This window comes from Cnephaeus nilssonii (genome assembly GCF_951640355.1).
Source record: "Cnephaeus nilssonii genome assembly, chromosome: 19".
Lineage (NCBI taxonomy): Eukaryota > Metazoa > Chordata > Mammalia > Chiroptera > Vespertilionidae > Cnephaeus > Cnephaeus nilssonii.
Window position 1 is genome coordinate 20657181 of NC_137090.1, and position 19519 is coordinate 20676699.

At 38.3% G+C, this 19519-nt stretch overlaps 1 protein-coding gene across 3 annotated transcripts in view; it reads left to right on the plus strand.

Annotated features, from left to right (window-relative positions):
* NSF (N-ethylmaleimide sensitive factor, vesicle fusing ATPase) overlaps positions 1-15609 on the plus strand; it is a 121752-nt gene extending 106143 nt beyond the window's left edge. The window contains exons 18-21 of one of the 3 annotated variants that reach the window (XM_079798058.1): positions 9101-9235; positions 10317-10430; positions 13530-13585; positions 14040-15609. In XM_079798058.1, the coding sequence (XP_079654184.1) occupies positions 9101-9235; positions 10317-10430; positions 13530-13585; positions 14040-14082 (348 nt within the window). In that variant the 3' untranslated portion in view covers positions 14083-15609. Of the gene's footprint in view, positions 1-9100; positions 9236-10316; positions 10431-13529; positions 13594-14039 lie in introns of all 3 variants that reach the window. The other 2 variants (XM_079798059.1, XM_079798060.1) reach the window with 2 other exon arrangements.
* Positions 15610-19519: the final 3910 nt, after the last annotated feature.

Genomic DNA, 19519 nt, shown 5'->3' on the forward strand with positions numbered 1-19519 from the left:
AGTAACAGCAAGAACTATTAGAATGTATAAGATTGCCACAGTAGTCATTAAGTAGGCCCAATATGCTCTTTTTTTGCCTTGTTTTGTTTTTGAATTTTTGTACCTATTCTTGTTTTTAATGGTTTTGCTATCAGCTGTTACTTGCAGAATCCAATTGAGTTGTATCAGTTCCTGCCTCTGACAGTTCCCCCTCTTCTAATTTGCTGCTTCTGGTCATCTGTGAATTAGATAAGCAACCACTAGGACTCACGAGTTGTTTGTAAAGTAAGAGTAAGTGGGCTATGGGGAAAGCTGGGGGAGCTTTCCTGTAAGCAGGGCCATGTTATGCCTTCTGTAGGTACCTTCCTTCAGTTAAAAAAAAATTTTTTTTTTTTTAACTGTTGGTATTTAAAACATTTTCTTCAACCTGAAAGTCTTTTTCTTCTGATTTTAAAAGAAAGAATACTTTTGTGGGTCTCTCAAAGTTTTATGGGCCCTTGCACTGTGCCTTTGTACTGATGATAAGTTGGAATAAAGTCACTTGTGTTTTGTTTTCCGTCCTAGAAGTTAGAGGACTTGTGCTGTTTTCAGGACAAGTGTGTTCAGGATAGTTGATATTGTCCAGCAAATTGGTCTCCAGATAAGTGAGGTATTGTTACTGGGCATGTTGAATCCATGTTCTGAAAGGTGGGGCCTAAAGAAGTAAACTGGATTGTGTGGGGTTAAATGAGGGCAAGTTTTGAAATATTTTAAACGTGAGAGAGAATTGCGAACTGTAAGAAAACTCTGGAAAGCATTTTAATAAAGAGGAATTTTATGGATAAAAATCACAGAGATAGCCCTGACCCCAGTTGGTTAGGCATTGCCCTCTGCAGGTTCAATTCCCAGTCAGGCACATGACTGGGTAGGGGGTGTACACAAGGCAGCCAGTCAAAGTTTCATTCGCACATTGATGTTTCTCTCCCGTCCTCTCTCTCTCTCAAAAAAATAAAATAAAATAAAATAATTTTTAATCACAGATATAAATTAAATAAAAGAAAAAGAAAATTGACCTGTTAGAGCAGAGGGGTCATTTTAGGGAGTATGCACCTAAAAGCTGAGAGAATTAGGAAAATTCTACTGTGGGTGCAAAGGTCAAGAAGTTTAGATTAATCAGTGGTCGTCTTAGTTAAGTTTATAATGAGAGAACACATCTATTCCTTTGGTACAAGAATACTAAGAGTATAATTTAATTTTCTTTATTTAACCTTTTCTCCTAAGAGCTCAGAGGTCATAATGTCTAGGTAATATATCTAACCTAACTAACTCATAATTAAGGATCAGCTATTGATGATATGAGTTTAAAATACACAAATAAGAACAGTGGACAGAAAGCGTAGTGGATGTCAATGAGGCCTGAGCTCTGTTTCAGCTCCCTCCTGGATATAAAAGCTTCAGACAGATCCCTTACCTCTTACCCCAGGTTTCTCGGCTACAAAATAACCAGAAGAGGGAGAAGGCAAGGACTAGGTAATCTTTAAGAGCTACTCCAAGGGTAAAATCTGATGACTCGGTGTCTTTTTTCACAAACTGGTACTAAAATATTTTTTAATATTACAAAATGGGCTGTTCGCCTATAGTCATTATTTGGGGTGAAGTTTCTCATTTCATATCCAATCTGCATCATGAATTCCCCTCCTTATTGTCCTCGGCCCTACTTGCAATAGTTACAAAAACAGTAGACTAAGAATTTGCTTCAGGGTAAAATCTAATGGAGAGTTTAACTGTAGTTGTCTGCCTAGTTGTAGCAAGATTTATTTGAAACATCCTTCCTTTGGTATTCAACATAAACATTTAACTACCACCGCCCCCCCCCCCCCCAAAAAAAAAATAGAAGAAGTTGCAGACATTTGAGCATGAGAAATCAGAAATGCACGCAGGATATGCAGAGGCCCCATTCCTCTCCTTTCACCGTCCAGATTCCTGGTTGTTTTTATTGGTAGTCAGTTTTTCCCATTGGCGTGGGGGAACCAAGAGTTGCAATAGATGTTTACTAATACTGGTTATCTCACTAGCTTAAATTAATGGCTTCTAATGAATTTTATCTTTTCTCTGTTAGAGAAGTCTGTATTATCTAACCAATAGCTTGATCATTGATTGATCAATTAATTAGCTAAAAGAAAGAGCTATGACAGCCTTTGCATCTACTTATATTGTAAATGAATCATACATGCCATTCGTTTTAGATTATTTTTTTATTTTTTTAAATATACTTTTATTGATTTCAGAGAGGAAGGAGGGAGAGAGAGAGAGAAACATCAATGATGAGAGAGAATCATTGATCAGCTGCCTTCTGCACGCTCCCTACCAGGGACTGAGCCCACAACCCGGGCATGTGCCTTTGACTGGAATCGAACCTGGGACCCTTCAGTTCCACTGAGCCAAACCGGCCAGGGCAGATTATTTTCTTTAAAACTTGTTATCATAGCATTCAACCCTTACGGCTCAGAATATATTTTCCTATTGAACACTTGGTATAATGTGCATTTTTCCAGAACCAGAAGAAAGAACATAACAAAGAATGATCTGCTAGAAAGCTACACTGAGATCCCCATTCATTCATTCAACACAAATTTTTTTTTCAACACAAATTTATTAACTTCTGTGTACAAGACTAGCCCTGAATACATCAATAAAACCAAATAGAAGCCCCGTCCTTATGAAGGAAGACCAGCAATAAATACAATAAATAAAGGCAGTAAATGAGTAAAGTATTTAGTATGTTAAAAGGTGATTCATGCTGTGGGGGAACATCAGGAAAAAGGAAGGAGAGGAAGTGGGGATTGCAGTTTTAAAAGGGGTGTAGAGGGTGATTTTGGAAAACATAACATATCAGTAAATACAATATTTATTTTTGTGGGAAAGGTGACATTCACGCAACGCCTTGACTTTGAGGGAGAGAGCCATGTGGATATATAAGGGAAGAGCGTTCTAGGCAGAGGGAGCATAGGAGTCTGCTGTGCTAGGCTTGCTGGGCTAAGAACTACCTGGAGAACATCGGTGAATAAAACATGGCTCCTCCCCCGAGGGAGTTGACAGGCTAGAAACAAGATTCAGACTTGCAAATAAATGCAGCAATAAAGTCGTACAAGCACTATGTTAGGTAGAATTTTTAAAAAATATCTCTGTATTGAATAATACAAACTAAGTAAAATATAAGAAATTATTTCCATTTCAAGAATGAAGCTAGGATAAGTGATGGACTAAAGCACCTCTTACCAGGAAAGTGTTTTCACACCTTCTGCCCTGAACTGATTGTTCCCTCGCTCTCACAGCTGCCCCAACTCTTCTGAGGGGGTGTTTGATCTTTAGCTTCAGGCCTCGTCTGGGCCTCACTGTAACCCTAGTTAAGCTGAAGATTGGTGCTCTCATCTTCCCCTAACACAGCGAGTCTTGGCCCTTTTGGAGAATCTTTTGCTGCTGGCGCCCTGTGTTGTTGGAAAAAGGAATTTTCAGGTGTCCCCTGCTCACCCACCCGACCTACTGCTATAGATTCCTGACGTCCTAGGCAGAGGATGATTTTTCAGGTTCCCCTCAAAACCATTCAACTTCTCACCTCCTTTCATTCTTCCTCTACTCTTGACAGGTAGGTATGATTTTTAATCCCATTTTTATGGTTGGGGAGGAGACAAGTCCTGAGAAGTTAAATAATCTAGCCAGGATCGCACAGCTATGAACAGTGGAGACTGTACTTGCCTCTCCTCCCCTGCTTTCTGCCAGCCCAGGGCTTGCATTAAAAAGGATGCCACCATATATCTGAGGTATACGGACGTCCCTCCTGGCATGCTTGCTCTTAGAACTGGCATGTGATTCGTGCAGCAGGTTTCTCACTGGCCACGGGGATCATCTTTCTCTTCATCACAGTTCTTCCTCCCTGAGAACCTTCTTTAGTTTCCTGTTGCTTTTTATACGCAATCTCCTTCCTTAGTGTGGCATTCTGAGTCTTCCTTTATTGGCTGCCCACTCCCCATCTCTCCAAGGAGACTTCGTTACCAGCCCTTCGCACTCTGGGTCAGCTGCCCCCACCACCCTTACAGGATTTAGTAGCATTAGGGACTCACCTTCTCCTCTGGGGCCTCCTTTGTCGTGTCTCCACAGTGCTACAGGAATCTTCCTAGATGACCCACCCCAATGAAACTGTCCCCATGTGCTGTGTCCCCTCTGCCATTATTAGTTTGTATTTACTGATGTGTTATTTGGTAGTGGTCCCTGAATATTTATTTGTTCTTTCCGGCTAAATTATAATCACTTTGAAGGCACAAACCAAATCACATAATTCCATAAGTACCTGAATGGAAAAAATTCTTGTTAATAGTCTGATCAACTCATTTATTGTATCTTTTGGTTACTGGGTTTATAAATTCTTAATATCCTGAAGTGTTTCATTCGTGTTTACAAAAACCTCAACTTCTAACCATCAGAAAATAAAATTTAAGGCCCCCAGCACACAGCAGTTTAGAGTTGCTCTTTTAAACTTCTTAATCCATTTCAGAGTCTCCAATTGTTCACAGTTAATTCTTCTTACTAAGGGTGTATTACACTTGCTCAGCATTGAATGATATGGAAAGAATGGCCTTTCTTTACTGCATAACTGACTTTACTTTTGTTCACAGGTTAAAATCAGCCCTTCCATTTCACTGCAGTATTATATTGGTGGCGTTTTTATTTAAGAAGAAAAAAAGCTTTCTTCCATATGAACTTTTGTTACAAATCAGTTTATTGGGGCCAGTCAATGGGCAGGACCTATGAAAGGGTGTGGATTATCTGGTTAGGCCTTTGTTTGGCAAAAGGCTTAGATACTGCTTAGTACTTGGCTCATTCTTCATCATGTAAAGAAGTGTTTTTTGAAGGATCAACACCTGACTGAGCCCTGCCTTTTTCATGGTAATGTTTTCACCTGAGTTGCTTCTTATGGCACTAAGAATTAGTTAACTAATACTTACTTAACCTTGGAACAATGTTTATCATAATCCGATTGGCAGATAGTCATTTTATTTAGGCCTTTTTTTTTTTTTATTGCAACAGGACCGACAAATCTCAGTAAAGAGTATGCTGGGAACAGTTTTTTTTCTTTCCATCAAGAAGCATGTTTCGGCGCTGTGGGCTTGAGACTAGTAGCCACATACTAACAAGTTGGATTTACCCTCTTGGGTTGAGCTCTACTTTTATTTTTAAAGCTGGTCTTCCTGTTTTATGCTGCTGTCAGCTTTTTCTCCAAAACGTTCTCCAATGTGATTTATTATATTAATACATTCAGAGCTGCTTTTTCATGATAAAGCTTCCTCATGAGCATTACTCCACTAATTAATATACAAAATGGCCCAGCACAATTTAATTATTTCGTAATGTGGTGTGTGTGTTTTTTTTGGTGTTTTTGTAAAGATGATGCTTTACAAGTCAAGGCCTGAACTTGCCTGGGTCGTGACCTCTGTTCAGTGTTTGCAGTCTTGTTAAACAAGAAGAAAAGCAAAACATAAATTAGCATCTCTATTATAAGTTGCTCTACATTTCCCAGTCTTTCAACACTGAGTTTCTGTGAGACTCAGTAGTCACTGTGAGCCTAAGAGAAAGGTTCACTGGGAAAATGGCAGTCCCGCTTTCTGGAATGAGTAAGAAGCTTCTCCCTCAGTGCCATCTTCTAGGGCCAGCATTGTTCTCTGTGAGAGAGGAACAAGGTGAGGGAGTTTGAATTATGGGCTATGGAACATTAAAAAACTAAGGAAGAAAAGAGAAGAACCACTGACTCTTTAAATGTAGTAAGGATGTTCCAGCCTGTGTGGCCTTTGACATCTCTTAGCCTTCAGGAATATGTTTCTAAGTTTACCACTAGAATTTAGTGTTGGAAAATACCTGCAATGGAGGGTAAATGCACCACTTTTCTGTTACAGTAGATGTTTATAAGTCTTTATGCGTTTGTCATTACCCCAGCACCCCAGTTTTTGTTTTTGTTATTTTGCCTTTGGACTTATATATTTCTGCTCCTTCTGGCTTGAGATGACCTTCCCCTTCATCGTCCTAACCAACCCACTCATTCCTTACGACTCAGCTCAGGAATTACCTCCTCCGAGAAAAGGAGATGTTCGTCTGGTTCATGTTTCTTCCCTCCACCATGACAGACTGTGACAACATCTCTACCTTTCCATATTGTATTGTAATGATCCCTTGTATCTATCCATAGATACAAGGTCTGTTCCATATTCACCTAGGAGCTTGGTAAAGCTCTGTTGATAAATGTGTTTGATTTGTAGCTACTTGATTTCTTCACTAATAATGGTTATCTTTCCATCTGTATACATCACAGGTATACATCTATCCCATAGTTTTTGCACAGTCATCTGATGTGCTAATCACTAATTCTACCTTAAGGACTCTGTTTTGTTTCTTTGACATGCCTTTGTTTATGGTGATGCATTATCTATTCTTAGGACAGTAGATGGACAAAAACAATGAATAAGACTCAGACAGGCTAGCATGGCTTGTTGACAGTAGCATGCTTTATTGAAATTGTTTTTGCATCTGTTCTTCATCTTCTTAAAATCTTTTCCTATATTTATTTTAATTTCCACATAATTATTTATTTGCATATTTATTTTAAAACTCTGGATTTCTAAGATCTGTGAATAGGTTTAATAATTGTGTTAAAGGCTTGTCTGTGGAATAAGTGTATATAAATACAGTGACATACATTAAAAATGTATTCCTCTTATGTTTTCTAAGTATTTTTTTTAATGGGTTGTTCTTCATGAAGAAAGGCAGCATACAATTTTGGATTCTGGATCTGGTTTTCATTCCTGGCTTCATCTTTTTTAGTTTTTTGACCTTGAACAAATTATTTATTTCTGTGAGACTCAATAGTTTCATCAGTAAAATAGAGATAATGATAATGCTTAGTTCTCAGGATTATAATGAACATTAAATGAGAGCTTGCTCTAAAGAGGTGCCATACTGCAAAGAGGAGTAAATGAAGGTCTCCATATTGAACAGCGAGATACTCAGGCTCCTTTCCCCATCTGCTTCCAGTAGGCTGGAAACTGGGTTTCAGAGCCCTCAGGAAAGAGATTGGAAGAGTCTTCTCTGGGAAACAATTTATACATCCTGACCTTTGAGGGACTCCTAATCATCAGCCAAGTCTTATCTGATCATCCTCACCGTGTAGAGAAGCCCTCATACTCAGAGCTCCCAGATATTAATTTAACTCTTAATTGTGATTAGTCATCAAATAATGACCACACTCTTGAGAAAAGCCTCCAGTGAACAAATAGGAAAAAACAAATTCAGAGGAAACAGAGACAAAGAAGAAAACATTTTTAAAAATCTGTAGAATTCACAGAAATCTAAAATTAAGTATTGTATCCATGAAGTATAACAGGATACAGTAAAAAAAAAGATTCAAGAAATAAGAAAGAGCTCTTAGAAATAAAAAATAATAATATTATAGAAAGAGATTAATGTTAAGGTTGGAAGATAAAGTTGATGCTAACCTAAAAAGTATTAGAGAAAGAAATAAAAACCAAGAGCAAAAAATAGAAAAGAAAAAGATTAGTATTAGTAGACCAGTATCCAACTACTAGAAGTTTTGGGGCAGGGTTTGGGGGGAGCACAAAGGAAAGAAAATGAACAGAAGGAAACCTCAAAGAAATTTCCTAGGACTGAATGATTGTTTCCAGTTTAGAAAGGACCCATCTAATCCCAGTAGAATGAGTAAAGAAAGACTTGATCTCAAGGTACATAATTTTGAAATTACATAACATAGGGATAAAGAAAAGATTCCTTTAAAATTATATTTTTAAGATATAATTTTAAAATACAAGTTAGAAACAAAGAGTCAGAAAATCAGAATGGCATCAGTCTTCCAGCCAATAGTACTGAAAATTAAAAGATAATAGAGTGCCTTCAAAATTCTGAGAGGAAAATTATTTCCAACCTTGTTCTCTATACCTAGCCAAACTATCAATTATGAATAGTGTGCACAATATTAAGGGTAGAAGAAAGGCATTTCCAGACATTCAAGGAAATGTTTAAATTTTTACCTCTCATATATCAAAGCTTCTTAGGAAGCTTTTGAAGTATATGCACCACAGGGAAGAGAGAATAAATGAAGGAAAGGGAAGGCTAGGAAACAGGGGTTATAACAGAGGGGAGGGGAAAGTTCTAGAACTGCAGCTGTGGAGCAGGCCTAGAGAGCAGTCAATTCAGATTGAGCTCTGAGAACAGGGGACTTCAGGAGGGAAATGTCTTTAAAAAAACAACTTCAGAATTTCCTAACATGTTTGGATACTATATTGAAAAGAATATTCATGGTTATATTTGTTTGGAGATGAACTTGTGATAAGTACCTGGTAAACTAATAAGCAAAGGGGGAAAATGGCAATCATTAACTCCACTAAAAACAAAATGTTGCCCAAGAAAGGAAATTAATATGTCTTAGCTGTAAGTCGCATTTATATAATCATAATAAATACTGAATATAGATTTAACCAAAGATTGTGAAATAACTGTATTAGAAGGATGAGAAAGGATATGGGAGGAATGCAAAATTAATATTAAGTAACCATCTTCCATAATAGTCAGTAAAGAATATTTAAAGCTAAAAACAAAATTCTTAAAATATAAGAATAACCTTATTATCTATACTAATAATAGAGAAATATGCAAATTATCTGTTGCAGTGTCACAAGTGGATGATACAGACTTTCCATTCATTCATTCATTCATTCATTCATTCATTTTTTTCCAGTTCCCACTATACATATACCATGTTGGCTGTGAAAAATGAATTACAAACATGGACTGAAGTGTCTTGGCTTGTATGTCCCCTGATTTACTAAGCCACTATTTTATTGATGTGAATGAGAAGAAAGAGTTGTTGCCTCTTTCTGAATCCTGTCCTGAAGAAAGTGTTGCTCTTTCTGAATCATGTTGTTGATTATTCTTTTTTAATTTCAAGAGGAAAATTCTGATTTTTTTATTGCCTAATCATTTGCATTTCTGCGATTAAAGAAATAGGTATTGTTCAGGCTTACTCTAGTTTTCAAATCAGTTTTATCCTATGCATTTTAACATGTTTTCTCTCTGTGGTCAGGGCCGCAAGCTTCTTATTATTGGGACCACTAGCCGCAAAGATGTCCTTCAGGAGATGGAAATGCTTACCGCTTTCAGCACCACCATCCACGTGCCCAACATTGCCACAGGAGAGCAGCTGTTGGAAGCTTTGGAGGTGAAAATGAGTCAATGGATTGCTCACTGTTTATAAGAAAGGAGTTGGGGCTGGAAATAATACTAAGGGGTGCCAGACTTTGCACCTGGAGTTTAGTTTCTATGTTAGCCTAGAATATGGGACCTGGGCTATACCTTCAGTTGTTTTCATGATTTAGGGGAATGAGAGATGAATATAAATTAGGGTGAATTTCCCTCTTCTCGGGGAGGGCAGCACACAAACTGCCAGGAAGGAGTGACTCTGTGTTCAGCATGAGTGATGCACATAGATTACAAGGACCAGAAACGTGGGGTGAGGGCAGGGAAGGTAATCAATTAGAAAATTCAGTTATTCATAGTAGCTTTCAGCTCATTTACTTGTATTTATTTAATAAATTGGAACAATGATTAAAATCTTCGGAACTTCATGAAAGTTACAGAAGTAAAAGGAACTGTTTTATGATCAAATTCATAATATGAAAATGTTTTCTTCAATCTTTTTGAGGATGACAAAGTTTTTAATTAAAAAAAATAAATCCTTCATTAAACTTTTTATTAATATCAATGTGTACAAGTGACTTGATGAGATCTGTTAGGAAATATGATCTATGACTTTGTTCAAGTGTGAAGTCTCCTTAAAATCTTCAAGACCTATAAAATTGGGGCATACTCCCAACAAAATAGAAATTATTTATATGATAATGTCTCCAGGTTATCGGCTTGAGCAGCTTTTGTGCCAGAGTTGGGTAAGAGAATTAAATTTAGTCTGCTTTGACACATAGATTTGTTTCTAGAAAGGAATGTTAAAAATTTTAACTGATATTTCTTAATGGTGGAGCTATTTTTCCCCCAGCAAATATACCTCTAAATTATAATAGAGGCCTATAGGAAAACAGGATTTAGGGTACCAATTTTCAATTTCATTATTATACCTAATGGGTTTAGAAAGGTCAGGTTAGATTTTTTTTAAATAGGAGAGGATCCTGTCAACTTGAACCAGTCAGCTGGTCCTTATCATTGTTCTTTTAAGCATAAATGTTAGAATTAACTAATATTGTCAAGTCACTATAATAGTGCTTTCATTACTTTTATTGTTTTTGTAGCTTTTGGGCAACTTTAAGGATAAGGAACGTACCATAATTGCACAGCAAGTAAAAGATAAAAAGGTCTGGATAGGAATCAAGAAGCTGCTAATGTTGATCGAAATGTCCCTACAGGTAAGTCATGTCCTTCCCCATATGATTCAGACATAGAAACTTCATATGCCTTTCTGTTTGCTCAAGTTTTAATTGTTATAATTTCCTTATATTATTTTTGAACTCGTTTATATTAGTAGCCTGAGATCAAACAATAATTTATTGCTACTTTTCTTTCCCACTTATTAAAATTCAAAAATAGAAGAAAAGGTTATAAAGTTATTTTAAGTTGTGTGTTTTTTTAATATTTTTATTGATTTCAGAGAGTAAGGGAGAGGGAGAGAGAGAGAGAAACATCAATGATGAGAAAGAATCTTTGATCGGCTGCCTTCTGCACGCCCCCTACTGGGGATCGAGCCCGCAATCCGGGCATGTGCCCTTGACTGGAATCGAACCCAGAGCCCTTCAGTCTGCAGGCCATACCCTATCCACTGAGCCAAGCCAGCTAGGGCTATTTTAAGTTTTAACATTGGGTGGGACTCACTAGATCGTAGAATTAGAAAGAACTTCAAAGAGCAATTGTTCTGCTGCCCCTCATTTTAGAGATATTGTCCTGCTGCCGCTCATTTTAGAGATGACAGTACCGAATGTCCCACAGGTTGTCGGTGAGTTATCCAAGGTCACAGCCAGTTGATGGAGGGGGATGATGTTGTCCATCAGAGATCAGGCAGCTACCACACATACACCAAAAGGAGCCTGGGAGACTGTTTTAAGAGACAAAGTAATTCAGTTGTGCAGACTAGACTTGGGCTCTGTATATTTTCCCCTGCCCTAGAAATTTCTAGGCTCCTAGAAATGTCATGCAAACTCCTATATAGTTAAGCACCCATAGGAAAACTGAGCTCCAGGCTATTGCTTGGGCAAAGATGAAACTTCTTTGGGCCTTTCTCACGTCTACTGGCAACTTACCTTTTCTCTTTTTGGAACTCCCCCCCTCCGTGTACCCATCCTGTGTCTTATGCTTATCTAGTTAGATAATAAATGTGTCCTTACCAAGCTCTGTGAGTGAGTTCAGGGACCTTGGCTGTCACTCACTATTGAATCCAGCCCCTGGAACAGAGCCAGACACACAGTAGGATGCTCAGTGAACTTGCGTTGAGTTTACTGAGGTCCTAGGCTACATTCTAAGCATATGTGTTACTGCTGAGCCTGCCTCTTGATCAGTGTGTGCAGTGGGTGGCGGAGGTGGTGTCAGTTACAACTGAAATAGGCTCTTGGACCACTAACAGATTGGAAAGACGAACTGAGTGCTGTTTAATCTTTGCTGGTAAATTTATTTTAAAATAAAATTGTGGTTTTCAGGAACCTAAAGTTTAATCTATTGAACTGTCAACCAGACTACTTTTAAGCCGATTTATTTATTTCCCATTTTGAGCAGTAAGTTAAAGTTACAGACTAATCACTTTGCTTAGGATTTTTCTTGGTAAAAGTGCATATACAGATGTATTGGCTCTTTCCTTGGAAAAAGATAAACCTGTCAGATAATCAACTCTTCATTTTTTTAGTTTCAACACACTTTTTTTCAATAATTGCATAGAAGAAACTATGTGGGTTTTTCTCCCCAACCCCTACCCCTGCCTCTTGCTTTCATGCCTGCAGGTCAGTGATCAAGTTAATGCCTCTTGTGTATGTGGGGTAGAAAGTGAGAGTGGGGCACTCAGACCTAATCTTCAGCGACTGACACTTCATAGGCCTCTGAGTTTGAACCCCTTCATGTCAAATGGATTTCGTGCAGCTGAGTGAATTCTCTTTAGATCTGCCTTAGAGAGACTGGGCCTAAGTGAAGAGGCACGTAGTCTAGCAGAATATAAGTCATGTTACCTCTCTGTTCACTATACACAATTCTGTTAAAACTTGCAGAGTGCTGAGGATCTGCTCTGACTGGATGTCACCTGAGGGAATAAAGTCATTTATCTAGATTACTTTTTTCCTCCCTTTCTCTTGACTTTTAATTCCATAGCTACAGGCAAGTCAGTAAGTCGTTGCTCACACATATTAAATATATTTAATGGGCAAAGACCTGCAAGTACTGACTACAACTGAGCTCCAGCCAGTTCCATTTTTTTAAAGAAGTTGACAATTGATTCATATGTAATTCTATTCCCAAAGAAGAAAAATGTTTCTTTTGTTAGCATTCACACTTTTTTTTAGTCCTTTGTAGTCTGACCTCTTAACTTTGATACATTTGAAACTTCTATACTTCTGGGATAGAGGAGATCTTTAAAAAAAAAGAAAAGAAAGAAAGGTAGTTAGAGGGGGAATCCAATTGCACATTTACCCACAGCTGCACTGAGCATTTGAAAGCTATTCCTGGAGGGCAGGGAGTTCCCTCTTGGGAAACAGACTCCTGCCTGGTACATTTTTTAAAAGTTAGGTGTGTTTCTTACAATAAAAATTCATCTCAAGGAATTAAAGATATTTTTAATGAGCATTTTTTATATCTCTGGTGGACCAATGAAAATTGAATATAGTTAAACAAATTAGTTAAATATGAATATAAAATGGAACTTAATAATTAATTATAATGACCTGAACCTAGAGCCTGAACCAGAACTCCTCCATCTTTTCTTAGACTCACGACACCATTCTCATCACAGGAGACTTGGATTATCCTGAGTTAGAGGAGTCAATCCCACTCTTCATTTTTTTAGTTTCAGCATAAGTTGTTTTTTTTTTTATTATTACTTGCAACAGCAGTTGGTTTCTTCAAGTTTGGTCTCACTTTTATGCTTTAGATGTGTCCTATGAATTGGATGCCATTTAAGCCCCCATGAATGGCCGCTGTCTGGTCTCACACTAGTCTTCTTGGGCATGCTATCTCCTCACATAGCTCTCCCTAAAGGAGCATGCAGCTGAGGTGTCTGTGAATGACTAGCTGGGTCATTTGGAACCTCGAATAGAGTAATTCTCTATGCTAGGAAATCCCACTCACTTCTCTTGAATGATGCAATCTGCTTCCTGTGTATCAGAATACTGGTCAGGGAACAGGTAGCACATTTCTGTGACTCAGCAGAGCACTGATGGAAGTCTGAAGCTCAGGATTTCCTTGGCATGAAGTAAGTGCATAGTTATTAGAAGGCACCATTAACCCATCGTCTTTATTTCTTCTGATGTATTTAGATGGATCCTGAATACCGTGTGAGAAAATTCTTGGCTCTCTTAAGAGAAGAAGGGGCGTAAGTATGTATGTACAACACTTAAGACTGTCAACCAGACTTACCACTCTTTTAAATCCCAGTGCCTGTTCTACAAGTTGCTTGCTCTACAGTGCATATCAATTTCAAATCTCAACCTTTCTTGGACAACTGTTTCCATTTATAGAATTCTTCACTGTGTTGTAGGTCTGAGAGACCAAGCAAGGAAATTGCTTGTTGTACTGTTGGTTTGCTCTCCCTGTGCAGCTTCGCAAACCTCCTTGTCACAACGTAGGAAAAACTCAATGGTACATATTTGTTGGGACCTGCTTATAAATGCATGGAGCTGTGACCATTTCCCTTTGTGACATGCTCATCTCATAGCAAGTGCATAGTGGAAAGTTTAACAAAGCCTGTAAGAAGCTCTTAGTGATTTTGTGATGACTTTTTTGCAGACCCTCATCTGTTTCTTGTGTTTGGGGTATTTCTTTTTCAGTCGCTCCCTTGACTTTGAAAATGGACTATTTGCAAACACATAGTGACCAAGGTAAAGATGGCCTGGGATCGACACTGGATTTACTCAAGACCCTAAATGAAGTGAATTGTTCCCTGCCTTCAACACGTGCTCACTCTGCATGATCAGTGCAATAAAAGTCCCCTCCTTGTGCTTATCGAGATAGTCCACTCCTTTGTGGAAGGTACAGACTTGCTTTAGAATGCTGTGCTTACCTTTCCCTGCAAGCTAAGATGATTCCTTCTTCCTCAGTCTTTACGTGTGGGAGATACACTGTACTTGTGAACACTACTCATTTTAAGCTCCATACTCTCCCCTCCACCCAGAAACTCTCAATAAATGTAATGATGTTGCAGGACAACGCTTGGCCTATTACTAGGAAGACTGTCTACAGGTAAACCAGGAGCAGGGAGGGCTCACAGGGATTATCATACAACTTCCCTGTGTGTTTGGTTCAAGTTCTCCCAGAAAGCTGGTTGTTACCGTTGCCTGAAGAAATTGGGCAGGCTTTGGATTTCTAAGATGCTGTTCTCAATCACTTTCAGAGATGTTTCCAAGCTGCAATCAGGAGATCTTTCTTAATAGAAAGTCAGGAGTATTGCTGTGTTGGCTATGACATCCCCTGAATGTAACTGATTTCCTCTGTGGTAAGAGATATGGTAATCATTACCACCTGGTAGGTGTTGTTAAAAACTTGTGAAAGATGTATGGGAAAAGTCATTAAAATAATTTACAATCCTTTCAGCATTGATTAGGGTCCAACTCTAAATGAGTCAGTTCCTTAGTATAATACTAAAGGCTTATTAGCATCACCACTTTTCTTTTTCCCTTAGCTTAATGACTTACTTAGAATGTATCCTTCCTTTATTTTAATTATCTGTACTGCCTAGCATCTAAATAGAACACTGTTCTTAAGAAAAAAATATATCACTTTACAGCTCTCTCCCCTCAGTCCTTTAATGTCCATTCCAATACACTTAATACATTTCCTCTACCTTCTCGTTTCTTCCAAAGGCTTTGTCTTATAACTGAGTTAGAAGGAATTTAAATAGGTCATCATGTTTGGTGATGAGACCTATGGAGCATGCTACTCTCTCCCCATTGCTGCTTAAAATGTGAGGACAAGCAATCAGAAGCCATCTGCAACTGCCCGTGAAGCTCGCTGCCACAATGGCACTTGGGTGTGGCTCGGTCAGCTGTCCCCATGGCACAAGGCAAATTATCTCCAGATCTCTCTATCTGCATATTTTTGGTAGACTTGTATGTCATGTCTACTTTGTTTCAGCTTTTCATTCCTAGCTGCTTTGTGGCTTTTCAAAAAGTGGACTGTATTGTGAAATTCTGTGATTCCTGGTAGCCAGTACCCTGGGTTCTCTTGTCTGTTTTAGATCTTTCTTGCCTCTTTTCTCCTCCCACGAAGACAACATGCATTGTACTAACTTATGTCTCTTATTCAATGAGGTTCATGTCTTTGTGTTTTGTCCAAAACTATATTGAAAAATATAAATATTATATTGTTTAATGCAAATGAAGGAATGCAATAAAGAGTATATATACTTGAAAACATCCTGTAGACCAATATTTTATATAAGACAATATATGTAACTGATATGTATGAAGAAGAGGGCTCAGAAAAGACCTTATGGATGTTTTAACTATCATAAGGAGATGGGTAATTTTTATTTAAAAATCTCTTATTTGGGCCCTGACTGAGCAGCTCAGTTGGTTAGAGCATCATCCTGATACGCCAATGCTGTGAGTTTGATCCCTGATCAGGGCACATATAAGAATCAACCAATGAATGCATAAATAAGTGGAACAACAAATGAATCCCCTCTCCCCCCCTCTCTAAAAAAAAAAAAAAAAGGAAGTAATCTCTCATTTTAATTCTCTTAAAAATATAGTCATTAAAAAATACAGATCAATAGCATTTTTAAAAGTTAATGCACAACAAGAATCTTTACATTTATTTTACTTATTTCACCTTATTAAAAAAAACAAACAAAAAAAAACCAAGTGTGTCCAAGTCATAATTGGGTTAAACCAGAAAGTAAAATTGTTTCTCAAGTTGAATTACTCCATCCTATGAAATGTACAAACCAATGTACAAACCAAATCAGTGAGATTTCTTCCCATGGTTCACTTTACATCCTTCATCCTTTTTACATGTTTCTGAACTATCAGATCTCTTAGCCTAAATAAAACCTGGCCCTTGGAGTTGGTTCAGGTTAGGACTAAAGGTGGCCCAGAAAGTCAGCAAGGGTCTGTGGGAAGAAGTCAGCTTCAGAGCTTCTCTGATAGCAGGGTCACACCCTCCTGGGAGGAGGGCCTTGAGACCACCCAGTCCCTGGATAGCCTTGAACAGGTGGAGTCTGGAAGCTCCGAGTCCTCTCCAAAGTCGATGCTGGGCAGAGAGCATACGAGATTGCAGCCAGCCTGCTGATGAAGCAGAGGTCCTCCAGCTAGCTGCTGCCTTGCTTTTCTTCATCTACGGATGAACTGTTAACAGGCTATTTCTTTTTTGTCAAAAGATGTCATTAAAGCCTAAAAAAAGAGGTTTATCTTTTTTTTTAATTTTTTAAAAATATATATTTTATTGATTTTTTACAGAGAGGAAGGGAGAGGGATAGACAGTCAGAAACATCGATCAGCTGCCTCTTGCACACCCCCCACTGGGGATGTGCCCGCAACCAAGGTACATGCCCTTGACCGGAATCGAACCTGGGACCTTTCAGTCCGGAGGCTGACGCTCTATCCACTGAGCCAAACCGGTTTCGGCCTTTTTTTTTTTTTAATTCTTTCTAAATTTGTACATCTTCACTGAAAACACTTTTTAAAATGTAACACAGAAAACTGTATACTGGTAGTTAAAATCTGAAATATGTTTTGCTTTAAGTCTGTTTTTTCAGATCCTAAAAACTTCCCCTTGAAGTTTCAGCAACAAGCCATGGAGTAGATTCAAGTGTGTATAATAATCAAATCTTGCTAAACACACTGGAAGCATTGAGTCAGCTATACACAGCCAACCCAGCCCAAACACAGAAGGTAAAAGCAAGATTTCATTTTTCCTTGCCTGCCAACTTGATCCATAAGCCTTTTCAAAGTAGTGACAGGGAAAGGTGTGTAAGAGAGTTCAAAAAAGCATGTAAATTTCAGAAGTTATTGCAAAATGATCTAAAGTTTCTCATCCGCTGGCAAGCAGTGCTAAGACTAGGGCCTGGAGCTGGGCCCTCGGGCTGTGTGTGGATGGATACCATAGCATTGAGATGCAGGAGATAGCGCCGTGATCGGCAAGATTCCCAAGTAGTGAAGACAGGATTTGCAAGGACTCATGTTTGAAAATTTCCCAGTGTACAGTCTCCACAACTGTCTTTGTCTCACTATTTGGGGAGTTTACGACTAATGGGTAGATAATTTTTTGCATCCTAGAAAGTTCTCTGTCAAGCTAGGAGAAATGATGAGTGTGGTGGCAATCATTTTGCTGAAATAACTTCACTGTATGTGTGTGTGTGTGTGTGTGTGTCAGCCACGCATGTGCAGTCCTTAGACCCAAGGCTGGCAGGGATATCCCACTGGATCATTGGATACATCACTGGATACAGCTAGAGTTATCTCACCACCCATCACCTCTCCCTTGCTTTTCTCTGCTTTTTCCATACCCTCTTTCTTTTACTTTCATTTGTACCTTATCCCATCATCCTTGAACACATCACACTTGCCCCCTCCTTTCTTCGTAAAATAATACTGCTTTGAAAGATATCTTCATTATATTGTCTTTTTTCTTTCTTTTGGATCTTTTTTAAAACTTCCTCATATCTTTAGATGTTTATTAGTATTTATGTTTACAGAGATTCCAAATGTTCAGGCGCTGCTATAAACTGTATTCTCTTTAATCATAGAATATGATTAATCATAGAGAGGATTACGAATGGCCTTGGTAAGTATGAGTAGGGACCATTTAAATCTTTGGCAATCTTAAACATACCCAGAACACGGGTAGATGAGTACTAACTTTACATAAAAGCTGAATACAAAGGTAAGCAGCGTTTTAGGGCGTGGAGGAGATCTGTATACTTTCCATGTCCGAAGCCTTGCACGGCTGAAACAACCATTTTTGTGGTTTCAGCTTTTCAGGGACCAAATAAAATGCATGAATTTCTAGTAGCCATTCCCAATCTAAGGTTAGAGGTCTGGCAACCCATCTCCACTGCACAAGGCAGACTGCTTTATTTTTCTGTTGTCGTCTTCTGTGAAATTAGATGAATAAAATTTGTTGCTAATAAAGATAAATCAGGAGGAAAGGAAAGAGGGAGGGAAGGAAGGGGAGGGAGGGAGGAAGGAAAGATGGAAAGAATTTTACTGTGCCAAATAAACTGAAGATGACTTTATGGGTAGTCTGAAGACATTTTATGTCTGTTGTCATAAAACCGAGTTATGGCATCTCATTGCTAAGAAGGTGTTACTTGTGGACCTCAGGTGAGTCCTTTGAAACTGCAATCCAAGGAGAGGATGCCTTTACCTAGAGCATGGTGGGTCCTTTCTGCCCAGACCAGTCTAAAGCTTTAACGACACTTGTTCCCGACAATCCAGAGCTCGGAGGACCCCGTTTCTTCCTCCTGACCAACCTGGCCCTTGTGTGGCTTAGTCTCCTGCAGCGCTAGCAGGGCAGAGCCATTTCCAGTCAAGTTTCATTTTCAGTAGAGCAAATGCTATGTCCCCAGTAAATGGAGTTGAAAACATGGGTGAGGAAAGGATTGAGTCAGTGGCCAACATCGTGGTCTGCTGGCCTTGAGCCACATCTTTGAGTGTCTGTGACATTAATTTGTGTATTGGGAGTGCTGGAGTCTATGAAATGAATTACTGCCCAAATTGCTTATTTCTAAAACTGGAAATTCTTTGTTAGAAGCTGTTTTAGAACAAAGTAAGCCTGTAAGAAAGTCTTAGAGTACATCAGGCCTACTGTCCATGACATCTCAGATTATCTTGCTTGGAGAACAGAGGAAATGAACTTAATTTGGGCCACTAATTTAAGAGTGAGAGTTGAAGCTACCACATTCAGATCTTGATATTCTTGACCTCCTGAGGATTAATCTGGAAACTCCACACATTGTACAATGTATCCATTTTAAGTTTACCTTCTCTTTAATGACTTAACAGAAAAAAACTGCATGATGAAATATATTTTCTCCAAATATATATATATTTATATAATATATAATCTTAGTTAACTCAAAGGTATATACATTGTATAATAAATAATATTTATAAAAAGAGACTTTTTGAATATAAAATCAAAAAGATCAACAACTTCTACAACTTTTTACAAAACTTTGGATACAGCAGGTTGGTAGGAAATTTCCGTTGGATACTATTACCTGACTACGGCAAGAATAATTACAATGCACTCAATGTACTATTATTAAATAATTACTTGTCAGCTACTTGAATACGCCCCAGAAACA